The sequence below is a fragment of the Meleagris gallopavo genome, chromosome 9 (genome assembly GCF_905368555.1).
Source record: "Meleagris gallopavo chromosome 9, MGAL_WU_HG_1.1, whole genome shotgun sequence".
In the NCBI taxonomy this organism is placed as follows: domain Eukaryota; kingdom Metazoa; phylum Chordata; class Aves; order Galliformes; family Phasianidae; genus Meleagris; species Meleagris gallopavo.
Genome location: NC_139412.1, coordinates 2,957,535 through 2,979,408, shown reverse-complemented (window position 1 = coordinate 2,979,408; position 21,874 = coordinate 2,957,535). Strand labels below are relative to the sequence as shown.

At 43.8% G+C, this 21,874-nt stretch overlaps 1 protein-coding gene across 2 annotated transcripts; it reads right to left on the bottom strand.

The window, feature by feature from the left end:
* Positions 1 to 351: 351 nt before the first annotated feature.
* Positions 352 to 21,874, bottom strand: AGTR2 (angiotensin II receptor type 2). Of its 2 annotated transcripts, none has more exons than XM_085230654.1 (4): positions 21,082 to 21,874; positions 1,927 to 19,436; positions 1,393 to 1,461; positions 352 to 900 (listed from the first exon to the last, which is right to left on the bottom strand). In XM_085230654.1, exon 2 carries the CDS (start codon positions 19,361 to 19,363, stop codon positions 18,245 to 18,247), a length of 1,119 nt encoding a protein of 372 aa, XP_085086780.1. In that variant the 5' UTR covers positions 19,364 to 19,436; positions 21,082 to 21,874; the 3' UTR covers positions 352 to 900; positions 1,393 to 1,461; positions 1,927 to 18,244. The 2 variants fall into 2 exon arrangements, with proteins under 2 accessions (XP_085086780.1, XP_010713267.1); XM_010714965.4 differs by having other exon boundaries at positions 16,285 to 19,436.

Here is a 21,874-nt window from a genome sequence, read left to right as displayed (position 1 = left end):
CTGTCAGTCCTATTTCATTGTTTTTCCTTTTAAAAATCTCTAAAACTTTAACATTTTTGTACCTGTATGCTTCCTGTGGCTTAGATGAGACGAGAAAGGAAATACTGCTCCTTTTAAATCTTTGTCAAACTACACTGCCAGCACCTTCCCACTGCATCCCCACGTTGTTTTTCCCTGCTCCCAGGCTGGCCATGGGGCCAAGACAGGTGGAAATGTGGGAGGCTCTGAAGCTGACACTGAGCTGTGTAAAGAGGCAACTCCCAGATACTACTCATTGTTGGGCCACATTTTTGTTTCCTGGTTGACTTCTTTCAAAGGTGTAAGGGTTTAAAAAAAAAAAAACAACAAAACTTTCCTTCAAGTTACTTCCATTGAAGAAGTTGATTTATTTACATACAAGAGGCTTGAGTTTAGACACAAATATAACCCAAGATAACCTTTCCTTCTCTGTTTTAACCAAAGAGAGTTTATTCAAGGACTTATCAGAGCCTCTCTTCCCACACACTTGAGAGCAAGAGAGAGCGTAAGTGGATTAGCATGTAGTTCCACCTGCAGAGGTCACAGAATAAAGGCCAACTCGTGAAAAGCTCAAGAAAGTCAGTAAATAATCACACCACAAAGGTCTGGCTATCATGTCAACAGAGCCTTGTAAAACACCCACTCAGCACGAGAACTGACTCAGCCTTTGAAGCAAAAATCTGAGAACAGGATTGAGTTTGACACTGCAATGAGAGGAAATCCCCAGACTGGGCCATGAGAAGTGTGCTGCTGCTGGTTGTGAGTTCTTAGTGCATGACTCTGCTCCCGGGGGCCAACACGTTCCAGTAAAACCACAGGTGGGATGCAGCAGGACTGGCTCCATCCCAGTTTTGGTCACGAATGGCAGCTCCAGAACTGTACCTACATGGGGACAAATGTCAGCTTGCCTCACAGTCCCCTCCAAAACACTCTTAAAATTGGATTTCTTGGATTTCTCCCCATTCTGCACACAAAAGGAGTCAAAGCCAGGGCTAGGAATGTGTCCATCTTCACAGAGGAACCCTCCAAGGGAAACCAGCCCAAGCTGTGAGATAAACCCTAAATGCCCACTCTTTCACAGTGACTTTGGATTTATCACTGCCAGCCCCTTTCTGCCTCCACCAGGGCTGGGCCATAGCTCTAGTGACAAAGGTGGACGTGTCCAACACTTACAGAATATTCTGTGTGTATTTATCACTAGAACTCATGTCTACGACCTAATTCTCTACAGTTCAGTTATATTCAGTGTTTGCTGCATTTTTTTCTTCGGAGAAAGGCAAAATAAAATAAATAAAAATAAAAGCTAAAATTGGATCAAATCGAGATTACAGTGCTGGGAATTAGATTCAACATTGAATAACAGAAAATACGTACCAGCGCTCCTGGTCTGGAAGCATAACTCAAATCCAATCACTTTTCCGTTTAGATGCTGCTCAGGAGAATCTGGAAGTTATTGCAGTAATATAAATAAAAATTCAACAACACTATAGGTACTTTTAACAACTGGATTATCTTCTCACAGCTCTCCCCTTCCAACTTCCCTTTAATAACCCCCAATTGCCCAAAGTAAAATGCCTCCAGAGACAACTGACACATGCTGGGAGAAACAGCAGTTGTTTTTTATTCCAAATGGTACTTTATGAAGATTCAAGATATCACTTGATTAATTATCAAATTCCTTAACTTTCCCCCAATTAGAAAAGGATTATGGAAACCACACACCCATAGTTTGATATTCTGGTGACTTCACATATTGTTTAGGTCTTTCCTCCTTGTAGCCTCCTTCTCTCCAGATGAGAGGAAGATAATATGTTGATTTACACAAGAAATCTGTCCCAGAGCTGCAAATAAACGATTCCTTGCACTCTCTCCTTCTATCCCCCATCCTGCCCAGCACTGCCCTCAAACCTGCAGTGTTCTTTCTTGAAGGGTTCGACCATTTCTCGCTGTCATTTTCTTCTTCTTCTCTCACCGTCTTTGCTGTGGCCTGGCTTGCTCCTAATATTTAACACAATTAACATTTGTTTCTTTCTATAAGTTGCTGACCTACAATTTAGCTTAACTACTGCTGTGTATCAAAGGGTCAAGGGCCAAACACCACAGAACACAAGCGGCCCTGGGAGGCACACTGTGAGACTGGAATACGGATATAACCGATGCTATCATTTCTTATTTACAATCTCCCAGGACTTTGCTGCTTGGCAGCAAGTGCTGAGGAGCTGAACTGGACAGCAGCTGCTTCCAGAGCACTGAGAAGTTGGCACCTGATAGAGGAAGTGTAATATTCAGCACAACATTCTTCATATCTTAGCTATGGAGCAGTCACCACCAATCCTGCAGACACCTTATTTGCACTGATAACAGAAACATGTATATGGAAAGCACTCACCATGCTGGCTTAAAAAGCCCAACAACAGCATGGTCACAACTGGAGTGAAGGATTGTGAGTCACTGCTCCACTGTGTGGCAGAGCACACAGCCATGACTAAGATCCTTGGAAGGAAAAAAGTTGGCAGGTTGATGCCTAACCCAGGAACAAGAACCTCTGAATCATCATCTCTCAAACTATCCAAATCAGAATAAAGTTAGGTGTCAGATATCTGTGCTGAGAAGAGAGATCCAAGCTGATCTAAGCTGCACTCCCCTTGCTTGGATGGCTCATTTATTACACTTTCAGATACATCAAACATGCAATACCTGGGGAAAAGTATACACTGAACCCTCCTTTGCAATACCTTCTTCCCTGGGCCATCACCTTCCCCCATCCTGACCCTGTGCTATTCCCTGACCCTGTGCTTGCCTCTAATTTCTGTGGCTTATTACAGGACTTATATCTATGTAGGTAACTCCAAACCTCTCTCTGCAAGCCAAACATCTCTAATTCCACAAACATCTCAGGTATCTCCAGACCATCCTCAGTTTTATGCCTGCTGGGTTTTTTAAGGTCTCACAATCTTTTTTTTTTATTGTTATTTGATTGGTATTGGATAGGTGACCAAAGGCACTCAGCCCACACATCAGATGTGTAGAGACAGTCCTGGTGCCCAAGGATGGGGGAAGTTCTCCTTTCCATTCCAACAAGAATGGTACCCTGGACTTCCCAGAAGAAATCTTGCTTTCACAAGAATTACAACCCAGTAATAATCTAAAGATATGAAGACTTGGCATTTTACATTTTAAGGGATGCTCACTGTGTGACGTTTTAAAGATGCCTCCCTTCTCTGACACCGCTCCAATTTGTGAAACAAAATGCATTCTTGTAAGTAAAAAAAAAATCTTTTCATGTTTGTGCTCCAAAAAAAGTGTGGACAGCAGGAGTAGATTCAGCACAGACATACAAAGAGGCTGTAGGAACACCTAGCAGTGTTTGGTGTCTGCCTACGTGGGAGTGGTGCCCATTCTTGTGCTCTATTTTGTTACATCGCTGTGGCATCCAGGTCAAGGTTGGCATGAGTTTCAATCTTGTCTTATTAAATGTATCAACATCAATTACACTTTAATTATTTGCTCTTTACTTATGTTTCTGTTCCTGATGTTGATTTCCTTCTGTAGGTGCATAGCAGTGAAAACATGAAATGAACCTTAGGTGAGCTTAAGCCAGTGCAGCGTAATCAGAGAGTTTATCAGTTGTACCATAAAAATGATATGATATCACACACATTGCTGAGAGCAGATTGTGTAAACAAAAAGAAGTGTCTTAGACAAGCTGCTACAGTATTCTTCTTCAGGAAGCTTTCGTTGCTGTCAAGTTTAGTTAGTCATTAAGCTCAAGAAAGGCTGAGGGAGATGGGGATGTTCAGCTTGGAGAAGGGAAGGCTCCAGGGAGACCTCATTGCAGCGTTCCAATACTTAAAGGGAGCTTATAAACAGGAAGGAGACCAACCTTTTCATGGTCTGATGATGTAGAACAAGAGAGAACTGTTTAAAGCTGAAAGACAGGAGGTTTAGATTGGAGGTAAGGAGGAAATTCTTTACTTGGAGGGTGGTGAGGCTCCGGAAGAGGTTAGCCAGAGGAACTGTGGATGTTCTGTCCCTGCTGGTGCCCAAGGCCAGGTTGGATGGGGCCCTAGGCAGCCTGAGCCCTGAGTAGTGGTTGGAACCTACCCATGGCATGAGGTTGGAACTGCCTTTGAGGTCCCTTCCAACCCAAGCCAGTCTGTGATTCTATGATCTTGACTTCTCTTCCATCTGTAGTGATTGATACTCCTTCTGGTAAGGAATCACATTTGATTAGTAATTTTGCATGAAGCAATGCACACTGATGTGTTAAAACCAAACAGCAGGCAATCATCACAGGCTGTTTAAAACACTAATGACAAAATAAATTGTTACTGTATGGAGGTTTTTGATTAGGCTTTTGGCAAGGAAACACTTCTAAAGGTCATGTATGATTACAGAACGATTACCAAAGGCAAGGAGAGAGCAAGGTGACCATTTCCAGGAAAGAAATGAGGAAAAGACCAGAATAAATATAGTCAGATCAGAGTTATTCATTCTGTTACAAACTGGAATCCCCCAGTGTAGCAACAGTCTGACCTGAATGAACAGAAATCATTTAAGGGCCACGGAACAGCAAACAAAGAACACATCAAGGCACTGCCAACAGAACTGGCACTGCAGGATCAGGATTTCATCACTCCAGAAAAGACTGAGCATTCCCACAGGGAATACTGGAACAGTTGCTCTTGCCCTCAAGGCATATGGCTGAATCCAAGGCAATTGCCAAAGACAAATGCTGTAGAGAGTGAACTGGAGGAACTCATCACCTGCCCTTATGGTGAGGGGTGCAGGCATCTCCGTAATGCTTGTCCACAGCAGTTTTAAGGCTGAGTTCAGAAACTCTAACAATAACTGGTAGTTGCCAAATGAAATTCATCTGAACTAGATGTCTTACTTGTCATTTTTATCTTCTTATCCACCACATTGCTAAAAGCTATAGCTCTACTCATTAAAAAGTGTCCCAAGTTCTACGTTCCTATAAAAATTACATTTAAAAAGCCATGAAATGCTTGATTCAGTAAAGAAGAAGAAGAAGAAGGTTGTTTTGATCTTTAGATGTGAAGCCTACCAGAAAGTTGTTTAATAGCAAACTTTCAGCTCTTCATGATTCCAAAGAAAAGAACTCACAACATCTCAAAATTTCTAAACGGACAATTTTATTGTGACTGTTATTGCAAAATCAGGTGAGATAAATGGAATTGCTGGCACGGTTTCATATTTCTCATGGCTTATACAATTCTTACAAATTTTTAAACTGAAAACATATGGCTTGCTTGACAGAGCATCAAGATTGAAACAAAGAACATCCATTTGAGTCTGAAACTGCTGCCCAATTTCTGTCTTCATTCTGCACCCACAGCTGCCAGTGAGGATGTAGGAGGCTGGGACATGCCAGGAATGCAGACACTCAGCTTGAGAGGGCAATTTCATCTTTCTGTTTCCTCTTATATAAAACAGGGAGGACAGTATGTGTTACGTATCTCACCTAAGGTTATCACTGCATAGCATTCTGCAGTGCAGAACAATTCCAGACCTTGAACCTGTCTGATTCTTCAGTAGGACAGGTACAGTGTTAAAAGTTATGTGTGATTATCCTAAAAAGCTGCATAAGTATATGCAGTTTTCAGTCCCAGTAAGTGGTGAGCCTAAACACAAGCAGAGCCCAGAGCCCGTGCTCCATCTGAATGCAGTGGGGTGAAAAGGCAGATGCTTCCCCATTGTTCAACCATTTAAAATGCAGGTCTCAACCTCCTTCTCCTCACTCACCAGCAAATCTGCCTGAAATTTGTTATTTCCAACCTCAGACTGGGAGTCCTAGACCTGATCAGATCCAGGATGCTTTAGTAAAATGTTATCAGAAAGCAAAGCATGATTGTATGCCAGCTTGCTCCCCAATACTTGCTCGAGGATCGCACCAGAGGTAGAATGGGCAGGACCACGTACAAGGGGAATGTCCATCTCTGCAGTCCTTCCAGACACTGAAGTTGGACTTCTGGCAGCCTCTCAGGAGCTGATAGCAGACCCAGACTGGTGTGGGGAGGGCTGCTGCTAACAGATGATAGTGTTTAACCTCTCATAAAATTACCATGATACCAGCAGGTAACATGCTATTAAGTCTTAGGGCAGCGTAGGCTCTGAAGGTGTGGGAGGGGGTGTTTTTCTCTCTCCCAAAACTCATAAGCACATTCCTCACTGAATGACCTCACTGAAAGGGTGGAGGAAAGAGGATTTCACTTCAAGATAAAGGCGTTTCTGCTGAAGCAGAAAGTAAAGGTGTCATTAAGATCTCCTCCTTCCTCCCAATTCCCTATCCTACCACATCCATCCTCTCTTGGTACTGCACTTCAGGAATGTTCAATCCCCACAGTCAGCCTCCACCAGCAGGAACCCACGTGCTCTGCATCTGGTATCACTGTGTCTGACTGTGGGACACTTGGGCACAGTGTGCACTGAGACTGGCACAGCAACCTACCCACCATCGTGTAAAGAGAACACGGACAACTTTCCTCCTGCATAGGAAAGACCTCTCCTAAAAGGCTTCTTCCCTCACAATCCTCAGCTGATAAGCAGTGCTGGGACCTTTAGTTGACTTGCACATAGCTGTCGTTGGGAAGGACGTTCCCACTCATCTGGCTCTGGTCCAGCTACCATGCTCAGACAGAACAGAGTGGGCTTTCTCAGCACTGAGGCTGCTGAGCACAGCTCTGGTTAGCTGGAGACCTCCAAGCACACTGAAGCAGCCAGGCACGGCCAGCTCAGTGCCAACCCTTCCCAGCTGCTCCAATTAGACCTTGCCACTCAATGGCCCAAGACAGGAGCCAGCTCTGTAGTCCCTTGCCCTGTTGTTACTCTGCGCTTCAGCTGCACCGTTCCAAGACAGTTAAGCTCCCGAGGAGCAACAAAACTGTTGCCCAACAGGGAGAGTCCGACTGCATGAGACAACACTTCCAAAGAGCTGGAATCATACCAGGAACCTGTTAGCTGCCAGATCAAAAACAAATACTGAGCAGTCCCTTTCCCTCCCTCCCTCCATCCGAAGGTAAATACAACAGCAACCTTTCACCCCACACCCTTCCCGGGTGCTCCCAGCAGCAGTTTCCTTCCCATCATCAAAACAAGTGACAGTAAAAAGCCCAACGTGCCTCCTGGTGGGAGAAAGAAAAGGAAACACTGTCATTGGTGTCTCCGAGGACACTGCTGAGAATTAGAAAAATGCCTGTTCAGAGGATTAAGCCCTGCAGCAAAAATGTTAGAGGATCACACTAAAGCAACACCTGACCAGTTCTTCAGGAAGTACACGGCAGATTTTTCATGACATTGTATTTGGGGGTAGTTTTCTCTCTGCAATCTCTACAGAGATCCAGGGGAGAATTACACCCAAGTTACACCTACGCAAATAATTGCTTTCTGTGACTCACACAAGTTCAGGCTGTTGTGAAAAAGGAGCTGACTCTTACAGAGCTACAGGATGCAAAATCTTGGACAAACTCCGCTAGTTTTCCTACACTGGAAAGAGATAAAAATTAATGGAGAAAGACAATTGGAAGCAGCTAAAGGAAAGAAGGAGCTGAAGGGAAAAAAAAGCTGTAGCTTCCCACTTTGTAACGTAGGCAGCAAACTGACAGCCAAATTAGGTGATGGGTTTGTTTATTTAATGGAGTACAAGAGGGGATTCCTGTGTAGAGCTCTCTAATTGTTACATATGCTAGGAGCCTCCCAGCACCGCTCTGCTTGTTTGTGTAATGGATTTATGGAAAGGAAGACAATGTTAACACATTTGGAACAATTGCAAGGTTAAGAACCAGGTCTTCCGTTCTGCCATTTGTACCGTGCTATGTTACAAGATCAAAATCAACAGCAAAACATGTATTCTATCAGGAGAAAAACAAAAAGCAAATCCTGACTTGTTCTACTGAAACCAAAGAATATTGGGGGTAGGAAAGTAGCCATGTGCAGGAGGCAAGAGTGGGTAAATCAGACACAAAATCTACCTTCAGCTCTGGAATGCAGTTCTAAAGCACTGTGAGAGCTGTAAGCCAGATAGAAAGATGCCAAAGTAGAGATGGCCAGAGATTTGGAAGATAAAAATGTAAGTTTCTATAAGTAAAAAAACAACAAAAAAGTAGAACTGATGAGATAATTGCTAACAAGGGTGACTGGCTCTAACCCTGCTTGAGGCAAGGACAGTCAAGTTCAGCTCTGAAATGCTGACTTTGGAGCTTCTAAAAGCTGGCTTCAGTGGGCTTGCAGAAAAGCAAGGGTGGGAATGGGAAAGCAAAGCAAAGTTTGGGTGCTTTTGTCTTTCATCAGGAATTATTGGAGTGAATGTGGCTGGTGGGCAGCATCATGTTTCTCAATATTAACTTTAGCCTTTGTTGGAGGTTGCTATAAAAAAAAAGAAATCTAATGGCATCTTGTTAAAAATAACCTCACAAAGGAATGTTCCCTCTTGGCTGAAATGCAGCATTTTTGTCCGTGTGTGCTTCTTCTGTGTGTAATTTTATCTATATTATTTCTTCAAGTTTGGAAAGTTAAGACATTAATACTATCGGAATTCTGAAGTTTATCAGAAAAGCTCTGGGGCATTTCTTCAGTTCTTGCATGTGAATGGTTTAAGAACATTTCCTCGATTGCACAAGACAGAGAACACTGGAGGACACTGCAAGCTGCAAGAAAGGAAAGGTTGCTGCTGATTAATCTGCCTGGTGGTATTTATTTATTGAAGGAATTATTTTGTTTCAGATAGAAGAAGGTTAAATTTATACCAGAAAGGCCCAGCAAATTTGCTCTGGGTGACTGTACATATTGAAAACACAACTTATTTAGCTCAGCATCGCTTCCTGGAAGATGGCCAGAGGAGCACTGCTCATTGCAATGGACACAGCCAAACACTCTGCTCTGACACTCTGGTTATAGTGCACTCATCTTATGCCGTGCTATGGAAAAAGCCACGGAGATCCATCCCACTGCTGCCCATAAAGTTAATGAAAAAAGAACATTTTCTGTCGGATAGATCATCACCAGCAAAGAATAAAGTACGCACCTGAAATATTTCATGAGAGCTTTTGATGACCTCTGTGTTGCTCTTTAGCAACGTATAATCTTAGGTGGAATCTTATCTTGTCTTCTTTTCACTTCATTTCTATGTAGAAATTTTTTCAGGAGGCTATTTTAGGTAGGCAAGAAATAAAATTGACCCTACTGTCATTACAAACCACTGGGACTGCAATATGGGCAACACTTGATGACTTGTTTAGTGCAGGGCTAGCATCCCCTGCGCTTGCACACACTGATAGAACAAAGCCCTGATGGACATAGTGAATGTCTGCAGTAAGAAAGTGTTTTCAGGATACTGCTTGAACACAATTAAATGGACAAGGTGATTGTATTGAGACTATACTGCACCTATTGTACAGCAGATGCCTTTGAAAGGAAGGGTACCACTGAAAGACCAGCCAGACACCTAAAGCACAAAGTCAATATTTAACAGAGATGCTTGACACGTGCTTTAGGGAACCACTCGTGTCATTTCTCATCCAAGTGAGATTCTGCACAGCCAGCTAGGAGTCCAATTTCCTTGTGCAGACAGTGTGTGAAAACCAAATTATCTCCAGAAGACAACAAAGAAACACGAAGTGGAAAAACCCATAAATTCAGACCCTCCTCCAACCATTCCAGTAGCTTGAGGCTCCCTTATAGGCCAATACAGAGAGAAAAGGGCCCATGAAACAAACTGCTGGGGATCCTTTCTCACTGCTGAAAATAAAGGAAGCCACGGATCCTGCTCTGCTCACTGATGAGAATAACACACGGGGATTTCTGCAGCTCCATACAGGTGGTCTGGTGCCAGCAATTACCTTTTTCTGAACATTTTTGTTCAACCACACTTCACCTCTCTCTCAGCTTTGATGTGGTTCTATGGGGTGGTGGAGCTTTCACAAATACGTCAGTGAAGTTACCAGGTAGAGTAGAACTGGTTTTTCTCTGAGTGCCACAGCAAACTGTCAGTAACTTAAACACTGCCAAATCAGACAAAATGACAAGCAGTTGATCCACACCTGAAATAGAGATGGTGAATGCTTTAAAGCACAGCCTGCTGCAACCTGAATTTCCATGTCCAACTCTCTCCTTTTAATAAAAATAATTAATATTATTAGTATACTGTCTTTATTTCATACTTTTCAAGAAAATGTTTTTCCACTGCTGTAATTAAGCATTAGATGGCCTTTTTCTTCTTTTAGAGAAGGTCTGATATGTCTTTATACGACCTACAGACTTAAGGAGAAAAAAAGGAAACTGATAGAACTTTGTTCAGCTAAGATTTAAGATCATTACTGTAAAATAGCCCATTGTTTCCCAACTGGAATGCATTCACTGTAAATCAGAGTACGGAACAGAGTATCCTGGCTAACAGCCTAAGCTTTGAACAATGCCTCATCCACACAGCAACCTCCTGGGAGATACATGTAGTATCTTACCCCTGAAAAACATAGAATATCTCTTCATCCGACTCAGATATAAGAACATACAGAAAGGATCTGAAGGTAGAATTGTTGCTCTTCTTGACCCTGCTTAGGCTTTCCCAAGGAATTTCCAAAAGCACCATCAGAGCCTCACCTCTCTGAACCAAGATCCTGCACTGCAATCATACCCTTTTTCTGCCCACTGAAAAAGCAGAGAACTGTGCTAAATCACGGAGCATTTAAAGACTCACATGGATAGTAAAATCCTAATAGGATTGAAGCTTCTAACAGAGACCAGCACGTAATAGTTTTATGGAAGCATTCAGCTTTCTTGAAGAGGCTAATGAGGAAATAAGGCATTGCCTACAGCAAGAGAGCAATCTGGCAAAATGGCTTCAGGACAAGGCTTCTTAATTTGCCCTTCAGTATTTCCCAACCACTTGAAAGTACAATAGCTTCCTTGCAAAAGCACCGTGCTTTTGCAGAATGAACTTTGTGCTAAACAAATGCCTGCAAGCACGTTCAGTCTTTGGAGCAGTATGTGCTGTGATGTGAGATTACATGAGGAAATAAAGCATGCTTTGCCATGGAGTGGCTGAACAGCAGCTTCCTCTGTCAGTAGAAATGAGTTGAACTTGTTCGCAGGACAGAGAAAAGCTCCTGTAGATGCTGTCAGCACTGCACTACGTCTTTATGAACTGTTCAAACACAGTGCTAGAAGTGACTGGATTTGCTGTTACCTTTCAAGCTGCTCAAACACACATCCCTGCAGTCACGGCTATGGCAAGGATTGTGAGACAAGCACAGGTAGCAACACCAACACAGCAAAGATTTATGGCAGGATCCACAGCAGGGGGGGGAGCTCTGAGAACAACCATTCTTCATGTGCCTCCAACTGCATCAGTGTGGCTCACCGGGCCATGTGCTGTCTGTGTCCCCGTGCACCAGGACATGTTCTCAGTGCTGTCGCCTGCTCTGCGACCCAAGGAAAACCCGCATACATTCCCCAGCAATTATTCAGAGGCATTCAACCTGCCCTCGTGCTGAATCCACCCTGTTCGTTCCACATGAACCTCTGACTTCTTTTCAAATGGCAGAATTTTGTTTTGTTTTGCTTTGTTTTTGATGGTATGCCTGAGGAGAGTCTTGCTTAACCCAAACGTTGCGTTAGCAGTCAGTAACAATGTGATCTACCACGGATAAAATCTGCTCCTGCCTTCAGCATGAAGTCTGCTCTGGATACTCTTACAGCTATAGACAAGCCTGACGTTAAGAACATTCCCATCTTTCCAGTATTCCAATTCCTGGAGAGAGCTGCCTGCAAAGAAAACCTCAGCAGAAGAGCCCCTACATCAGGTAGTCTTATTGCAGTTCAGATCCAATCTGGACTTTGAGCTGAAGGAATAAACATTCCTGACTTTTCCGGGTAATTTCATCTCCGGGATGAAAGAAAGATCTCTCTGCAGTCCTTTAGGGGAAGAGGATCAAAATGAAATCACTGCCAAATCCTGGGCTGAGAGCCAGTGATGTCCATGGGACTTCCCCCGGTTAATATAGTACATTTAGTATCATACTCTCCAAACTTTTTTCCAGATTTGTCCTTGAAAACAACTCCCTTAAGTTGTATAATTTCTTTGCCAGACAACAGTCTGTTACCACACATTTGAAGGAAAAACCAATCTTTCTCTTATTTGATATGTTGATTATATCATGAAATATATCTGGGTCTGAAAGTACATTTCCATCTAGACTTTTGTCAAACACGTTTACTTCATACTGAATAGCACACGGTGGAATCCTCTTCCACAGAAGCTTGAACAAATTCTGCACAACATGCTCATCTAAAGGAAGATTACTGACGCAGTGAAACAAGGACATCTAGCATGCTATGTTACAAAGGGATCCAGGATGCTCTAAAATCCCCGAGTTCACCACAGTAGGGATTTGTGTAGATAACCAAATTCTGCTGCCCTTACTTTGGAAGGAATCTCTTGCAGACATTGAAGGGGTTTGCAAGGTCAGATGTTAGCAGCATCAGGGTCTTGAGATCTATTTCCTAACGTGTAAAATTCCTAACATTACTCACCATAGCAGTTGAAGCAGTGCAGAGTGATGCTGCTTAGCACCTGCAAAGAACACCTACCAGGTTCTGCAAGACCCTGAACAGTAACGTGTCATATAACCATCACCTCATCAAAGACTTGACAAGAAACAGAGTTTAAGCTGCTTTTGTGCAACGTATGAAGCGCTTTGCTTTCTCAAGAGATAGTGGTAGCTACTCCATCTTTCCTACTCTGCCATGACACAGCTGCACGCCTCGCGCAGTTTGTATTCATCATTTTCACTTTCCTGTCATTGCGAAAGGACTGCATGTTTGGACACTGTCCTAATGCTTAATGCAGATGGTTTTCTGTCATTTCTGAAGGCTGCTGTGTGTTGTGTATGGCACTGCACCATGCCAAGCAGGGCACTGTGGGGCAGAGATGGCTGTGGCCGGTGGCTCCCAACATCCAACCTCAGCTGCCGGCTGACTGCATGCATCTGCATGCATCTGCTGGCAAAGCACAGAGCTTAGGGGGAGGGCATGGCATGGGATATGTCACATTTGCACCACTGCAGCACATTGAGTTGGATATTGTTACTGACTTTCTTTTTCGCTGCAAAAACAATACAACATTTCAACTCACGCATTTTGGAACCAAAACTCACACTGGATCTTGTCTGTAGGGAATACAGTGGAGCTTTGCATACCTATGTTTGCTCAAACAGAAGAGCTATTGGCTGTCAGAGGGGTGAAGGTGTAGGCTCAGATCTATCTCACAGCAGGAAAATCAGTGTTACAACTCACATCCTCTTCTGTATCACTCTGGTTTATCCCTGTGAAATGTTTTTGGGATTAAAAGTGTTCTGTCTGGAGCTTATAGTATCAAATTCAGATTCTCTCTCAGCTGCAGAGGAAATGGAAAGCGAACATCTGAGCGAGGCAGCAAGCAGGGCTGGCTCACTCCCTTTCCAGACCAGGGCCCAGGAACATTTCAGCAAGGACTGCAGTTATATCACCCATGTAAGTCTCCCTTTGGTTTCTCGCCTCGGCTTACTGCTAGGGGCAGATAGACAGCAAGGCAAAAAAAGTCTGTTTTTGGAAGCTGAGAGAAGTTACACCACCATCTACAGACATTAGGGCTGACACTTGAAGCTGGCAGGATTACAGCCTGGGCATGGGGAGTGATGGATGGATGGATGGATGGATGGATGGATGGATGGATGGATGGATGGATGGATGGGTGGATGGATGGGTGGATGGGTGGATGGATGGATGGGTGGATGGATGGAAATCCTGTGGGTTACAGAGGACACAAGTACTGTGGGGAGGTGCTTCTGGGCTCCCACTGTAGAAGAGGTACAGCTCCCAGCTCCTGTGATTGCTATCTCCAGCAACACATGCACCTCCTTCTGCACATGGGCCCACCGACACCCAGCCCTGCTTCATGTGAGGGCACTCCAATGGTGGAGAGTGGTGCAGAGCACAGCTGTGGAAATGATAGTGTGGGAGAAGGTCTGCAAGCACCTGGCTAGCTGAGGGAAATGCACCCAAGCTTGTGGCTGCTTGCTGGGTATCCCACAGGATTAGGCATCACTTGAACCTCCTCTCACTAAACCTGTGCTTTCCCAATAAGCAAATCCCTGTTTTCTCTTGCTTCTTTTGAATTTATTGCTTCTTTCATTTTGTTTCTTGAGAAACCTATCAAAACGGGGGAGCATTGCTTCTCAGTTAGGCACCTCAGTAAACACTGCAATCTGTCAACCACTGTATCTGGGGCAAAGGGCTTGTGATGCTAAACAGAGCAGCCCTGGGCTCCTTCCACATACAGGCACCATACAGGTAAGGCAAACCCACAGGAGGCATGAGGAGAGCACACCCCAGGACAGGCTGCACAGTCCATCTCAACAAGAGCACTCGTTTTTCTCTGAGAGAAGCAGAGTCGAAAAGCAAGCAGTGAGCCTGCCAGCATCAAGAGAAGGCTGCCAGACCACCTCATCTCCACGTTGCATCTTTCCTGTGTTCCTGCCAAAACAACTCCCATACGATATCCAAAAGCCCTCATTTTCGTGGGGAAGCACAGCAATTTGCTCGCCCCTTGAGCAAACTCTGTGCCCTACAGGCAGGAGAAGGGGACCCATCATAGACAGCAGCCAAGCTGTGGCAGTCGGCCGTGGGGCAGCAAGATGATATTCCTGCCCATAATCTGGCCTGAGGAACAGGAACAAATATGCTGAGTGTGTTCCAGGGCATGCTCAAGCTGCATGGACTTCTCAGGGAGAACATGCTGTACCAAACATTTCTTATTGTATATCTTATATAAACAAGGCATTTAGCTCACCACTCGGCACTGGCTTGTGCTAATAAATGCCAGTGGTTTTCCTCGCTTCACGTTTTGAAGTTGCATATTAAAGTCAACTCAGAGATGCACACAGGATGCTCAGTTTGGATCAAGGCTCTTTGCAATTCGTTTAAGCTAACGGTAATCACATGCGGCCAGAAAAGGAAGCTGCAAATAGGATTATATGTACAACTATGACAGAGATCAAATGAACCTGAGGAAAACCCATCCCTTCCAACCACCTCTGGGGAAGAACACACTGACAGGCCCAGAATTGTTCCAGAACATTCCCATATCAAACAAACCCTGCTGCCACTCAGCTTTGACTCCAAACCCATTAACTTTTCCATCTGGAAGAGCATCATTCACCCCTTTGCAGCAGGCTTTCTTCAGCACTGATAACGGAGCAGGCACAGCCCTCTGAACTCCAACTGTTGCTCAGAAATTCATCTCACTGCACTCACAGAGCAGGTAAGACAATGAGCAACCAGGCACGCTCTTGAATTTCCCTGGGAAAAATTGTGTGCATCATTCCAGGGCAGCAAAGCAGCATCAGTGGGGCTCACCAGCATCCACAGAGCTCCTTGGACTGCCTGGCTGTTTTCTGGCAATCCCTATGGGAACACAAGACTTGTACAGGACTGGGGCATGTGAGGGAATTTGGGTTTTGACAATGAAAGGTTGTAGCATCATGGAATTATTCACAAGAATCAGGGAACTTCACTTAAAAGGAAAGCAAGAGCTTCTAAATTTGCAAGAAAAAAAAAACTTACATTTTTGTCTATTCTTTGTTAGAAAATTAAAAAAAGAAAAAGAAAATGAAAAAAAAAAAAAAGAACACAACACACTGAAGCTACGGAAAATCACATTTTCCATTTAAAAAAGCCTGAAAAATCCCATGAGAAACTCAAGCGTAAGAAAGTCACAGATCTCACCCATATTCAGTTTGCTCTAAAAATAAAGCAGCACTCTGACACAGCACCTCCCTGGCTCCCAGCTCAGGTTCCTCTGCAGACAGACTTTCTGGGCTGTTTGTTTTACCAAGGTGCTCAAACTCACGACCTATTTGAGACACACGGAATATCTGGCAAGCAGAAATGTCACTACCAAGCTAGCAGGGTCTCTTGCTCTGTCATTCTTGCAGAAGGTGACCTTCTGGGTAGGCTTTTTTTTTTTGAAAGAAGTGATTTTTCCTCCCCTCTCAGCCTTACCTCCCACCTAACTTCCCTTGTTTCCATTACTTCACCCGAGCAGATAGCAATGAAGCCTCAGCCCCAGGAAGCGCTCGCTAATCTCTGCCCTCTGGCTGCAGCAATGGGAGATTCTGCTTTGCTGCTCTCTCATCCGGAAAGCTTTCCTAGCCCCTCGCAGGCATAAACGCTACCGCAGCCAGACTTCAGATTCCTCTCATATTTTCCTACCTGTGAAGGTTTGTGCATCAAAAGCAGAAGGCATGAGCCTCGTTAAAAGCCGTTCTTTTTCAGCAGGTCCAAACTGACAGACTAAACCTGGTGGTAGCAGATAGGTAGCATTGGGGTCAACTCCTGTAGTTTTTGTTTTGTGACTACAGAGATTAGCAATCGGTGGCACAGCTGTGCTCATTACTGACCTAATCTGTAAAGCAGCAAAGGTAAAAAGGCTCCATAACCTCTTATTACTTCTCTGAGCCGGACACTTTGAACACCTGCTAATTTTCTTTATATAATTATTTGTTTTGCTGTAACGTGACTGGGTTGTTTTGCTCACTGCTAAGCAATTAACAATTTGTCCTTCCAGAAATATCCGACGCCCCAGACGCTATTAACTCGTCGGAACATTTTCAACAAAAACATTCCAGGGGAAACTCAGCGGCGCCTCTTCCACTTTCCGGGACAAGCAACTCTCCAACCACATCCCCCCATCACCAGAACACCACACCAGGGCAGGAACCACCAGGAAGGAGCTGTTCATTCTGCCCAGTTCCACACAACCTTCTCATCTCACATCACTTTGAGGCTGGCAGATTTCCTCACAAAATCCCATTCTCATGGGCACCGGTGAAGAAATTGACCCTCACCCTAACAGTGATGGATGGCTCTTGCATCACGTTCCCATGGCTTCCAAGCAGCAACCAGCTTTGGGATTTCAGAGAGGCCAGAATCTTGGTTACCCTGCCAGCACATTTAATTTCTGACATATGGACCCAGAAGTGCTTAAACAAGCTTCAAAAGTAACTTGCTGGACAGATTTCCCCGAAGCCAGCAATTTTTTGGTCACTCTGGGTCATTCAGTCTGGGAACAGCCTGCTGGAAAGCGATCACGGTGCTATCAGATCCCTCTTTTATAATGAACCTATCAAACGTGATCCTTTCAAAAGGATCTAGATTGGTGCTTAGGATCAGTATCTCACAAAAGCAAATTTTAAATAACCTTACATGACCTCAAAATAAAATCCCTATTTGCCAAATACTTTCTTTTTTCCCCTTTCTCTTATTTACAAATGTTTGCACGGAGATGAAGGTAAGACTCAGAAGTCCCACCGTGGTTTTGTTTATGGGTATTAAGATAGAGTCACAGTTTTTTTGCTTACAGTACCTAAAAATTACAGTAGTGATTGACATTTGACATGCAAAAGTCCAATCAGAATGTCCTTTCCCTGAATCTGCTGAGCAGTGTGTGGGACTTAAGCACGTAGCGCCAGGACTTGGCATGCTCAGTTCCCAGGCTGTTACCATCAAAAATGATCACAGTGGAACAGAGCTAAGGATCATCTGTCCTGTAAACCTGCAACCTGCTATGAGAAAGTCATAAAAACATGCATGTGGTAGTACTTTCCCCTAGGAATGCTCTGCCTCTGGCAATTTGTAGATCCATGTCTCCATGTGTTCTCAGGATACTGGGCAGGAGCAGGAAGCTTATCTGATATGTTTAACGTACATTAACAATACACTTTCAAAATTATATATATGTATATAATAAAAGTCTAATATTTTCCTATATACAGGTACAAAAGTATCATCACTGCTTTATTTACACATTCTCAACTTAGAATCTCTTTTAGAAAATCAGTTTAGCCAGGATGTGATACTCAATACCTATGCAGTCATAGCTACAGTGCCAGGTTTCTTTGGTATTTATTCTGTGTTACACTAAGCACTTGCTTGATCTCAGTCACGTATAAGCTGGTATTTAAAATGCCATCAATTGAGTTCCTAGCCAGAATCTTCCCTCTGCATAAAACTTGAGTGCTCATTGTAGAAAAGAAGGAAGAACAGATCCTCATGGATGAGAAAAAGACTCTCTTTCAAATAGGTGATGACTGAATGATCACAAATTGAAAGGAACAGGAGGGAGGAGTGTCCCCACAGCAGAAGCTGTACTGACACAGCCCCACGTCATTGCCTACAGCAAGGACTCGGGCTCCCTCTCCCTGCCCACTGCTATCTCAGTGTCTCGGAGGCAGCTCCCTTTCCTCAAAGAAGAGCTCTCTCGTTGGCTGTTGAACTGATAAACTTGTCGCTTAAACAAGCGATGGAGCTTCTCCTGGAACTGGTTCCCAATAAAGCAGTACACCAAAGGGTTGATGCAGCTGTTGGCAAAAGCCATGCAGATGCCAAATGGCAGCGCTGTGTCGATGATTCCTGTCACATCACAGTTGTCAATGACGTTCATATGAGCCAGGGCATCCAAAAACGTCAGAATGTGGAATGGGAGCCAGCAAATTAAGAAGGCCACAACAACAGCAGCCACCAGCTTCAGGACTTTGTCCCTCTTCTGCTTGTTTTTGCCAAACTCCCGTGCTTTTATCAAGTGCCTCCTGATCCAGACGTAGCACGTGGTGATCACCGTCAAGGGGATGAAGAAGCCAAGCGCGTTTTTCAGGAAGGCTGTTCCCACAGACCACTCTGCGTAACTCTCATGAGGAAATGCCATAATGCATGCTTTCACCTCCATGCTTTTAATGTAGTGTGTGTCACGGAAATAAAAAGTTGGGAGGGAGGACAAACAGGCAAGGCCCCACACAACCAATGCGATAAAATACGCCTGATGCGGAGTCCTTCTTTGGGAGCGAATAGGATGGACAATTGCGTGGTACCGGTCCACGCTCATGCATGTAATGAAAAATATGCTTGCAAACATGTTCAGGCACAGGACAGAACTGGAGATTTTGCACATGAGAGATCCAAAGATCCAGTTGTACCCCTGCGCATAATACGTAGCCCAGAAGGGAAGGGTGGCGAGACACAGCAGATCTGCCATAGCCAAGTTAAAAATGTAGATATTAGCAACTGTTTTGGGGCTACTGCGATGACAGAGCACCACAACCACCACGCTATTGCCAACCAAACCCAGAGCAAAAACCACAGAGAAGAATGCTGGAATTAATGAGAACTGGTAATTGGAAGAGGTCAGTGGGCAGGGAGGCGGTGAGCGCAACGCAGCCGATGAGTTTGCCTGCGCTGTATAGAAGATCTGGAGAGTTTCCCTGGTGGTGATGACCATGGAGTAGTTGCTCTGCATGTTGGTTCTGGCAGAAAGGGAGGTTCTGTAGGAAATTCATGTGCTGTCAGCACTTTGCTATCACATCGCTCACCTGCAGATCAGAAAATGAGTGTGAGACACTCTGCAGCCATCTCAGTTCTGGAATCACACAGTCATAATAAAATAAAATCACTTTAAATGACGTTGGGAAGCTGAGAGCTGAAATATCAGGCAACCCTGCTGGACTCCTTTCCTCAATCCCACTAATAGGATGCAATTAGCACTGGGGAGGTCATGGCACTTTTTAATTAGCTGGGCAGAAAAACGAGCAGCTGGGTTTTATCTGCTGCTACAGATGGTGCTTTCTGTGGCCAGCGGAGCAGAAAGATGATTGACTCAGGAACTACAGATACTTCAGGAACTTCTGAGACAAAAGGCTGTATTGAAGCTCCTTGCAATCGTTTTCTTGGATTTCATTCTATTTCCAGCACTCTGAACAGTTAAAATAACGTAGAAAGGCAGCACTTGCCAGCAGGGATCAAGTCGTTCACACCTGAAGATCTCCTGGGATTTCATAGGCATGAAAGCAGCCTTTTAGTAAAGCTATTAAAAAGCAAGTTTTTTTTTTTTTTTTTAATTTTTTTTTTTTTTTAATTCACAGGGCTGGATACAAGGACACCGAGGGGTCTTTGCAGAACATCACTTACTGTTAGAATCTTTATCAAAGCAAATCCACATCTCTTGCTTCCACAAAGACTTTTAATTAGAAGGGTAAAAGAAATATATTCCATGCAGATACAAGCAGTAGGCACCCGAATATGTGGTCCATGCAGGCAGTGGATTTAACAGCATTAATTACCCTTCAGTTAGGAAGATTAGGACTGGTTTTCAGTGAAGAAAAACATAGCTATCAAGCATCTGAAATAGGAGATTCTCTTGACAGATCAGTCTTTGCTCCTGCGCTTCAAGCACAGCATTTTTCAAACTTAAAGACATTTTAGTTAATAAAGAAATCATACTCAAAGATATCATTTTACTAAATGAAAAGACAATTCCTTTTTAATTAAGTCCTAATGGAACCAGTCAGGCATTTAAGAATTCTCAAAGGGCCCTTAAAGCAGCAGAAATTTTGACCAAGTAAAGACAACAGAATTGAGTAATGATGTCTCATTTAAAAGAGGATAGCTGATCATTTCAAAAGTATTTTCTGTATTAACAGTTTGGTATACAACCCTTTATCATTTGCTCAGTGCGAAATATGCGATTCACTCCACTGAATGCACTGACAAAATTGAATTTTAATTGTGTTGTCTCACAATAATGACAATTCAATAGGAAAATGTTAACATATATTTCTGCAGCGTGCTGGTATTCAAGGTACAGGATCACAAACCCATGTTGTATAATCAAACAGGTTTTAAACAGAGGAAGATCCAGGGCAGGGTCTGTTGCCCCTTATTTCTGACGTCCTGAGCCCTTCACATTAACTGCCAGAAGCTTAAATCTCAGATCTGGTAAGAAAAAACAACCTGATATCTCTGACTTAATAGAGGGACCACACCAAACCTGGTTTTAGCTACATTAATGGTAACGTTTCGTTGATGAAGATGCATCCCTCCCTGCACACAAACAACTCATAGCTTAGAAACTGTTTCTAAAATACGGTCATTCCTACTTTTTACACACAATGAGGCATTTTATCTCAGATTGTATAAAATCAGCGAAAATTATATCCCGACAACAGACAGAAAACATACCTCTGAAACCTCACTTTGGTCTGGATGTAGCTCCAGAGTTACACACACTCCTCTTTGCTGTTTTCCTTCTGGCAAGTATCACCACCAGCTCTCTGCTCTCTTATATCTCCCCTTTTCCCACTGGGAGACTTTACCCTACATAACTTGAGAAGTAAAATATGAATGCCTGCCAGCTCCTTTTCCTTTTGGAAGCAAAACGCCTTCAGAACCCCCCTTTCCAAAGCCACGTGAGCAAATGCAGTAAATCAGGAGAGAGGAACAAGACGACAAAAAAAAAAAAAAAGAAAAAGAAAAAAAAAAAGAAAGAAAAAGAAAAAAGAAAAAGAAAGCAAGCAAGAAAAAAGAAATCCACATAAATATCGCTGCAGGTTTCTCCAGCAGCATTCGGGTCAGGAGAATACACCCAGACACAGCTCCCTTCTGCCCCACCTCCACCCCCCATTGAACATGAAACACATGTGAGCCTGAGTGCAAGGATTGGTGCTTTTCTGCAGGCAGGGGGATTCCCACACACTGTATGGAGTCCCAGTACTTGCTGTCACACTCGAGAGATGAATAGGCTGTTAGTGCTGGCAGAACTGACTGTAATGTGAACACACAGAGGCAGAAAGCAGAGGAACATCACAGCATCCACACCAGCATTTCTTGTGTAAGGGCGTTGAGCCTGTCTCCCAGTTAGTAGCATGAGAAAGATGCTGCCCAAGTCCTTGAAATGATACACAAACCGCTCAGAGGAAAGAGGGCAGCAGGAAAAATCCACGTGGCAGAGAAAAGTTTGGATCTGAGGCTGCAG

What these genes read in the sequence shown, in the direction of transcription:
- AGTR2 (XM_085230654.1), bottom strand. Translation starts at nt 19,363, where the DNA reads ATGCAGAGCAACTACTCCATGGTCATCACCACCAGGGAAACTCTCCAG.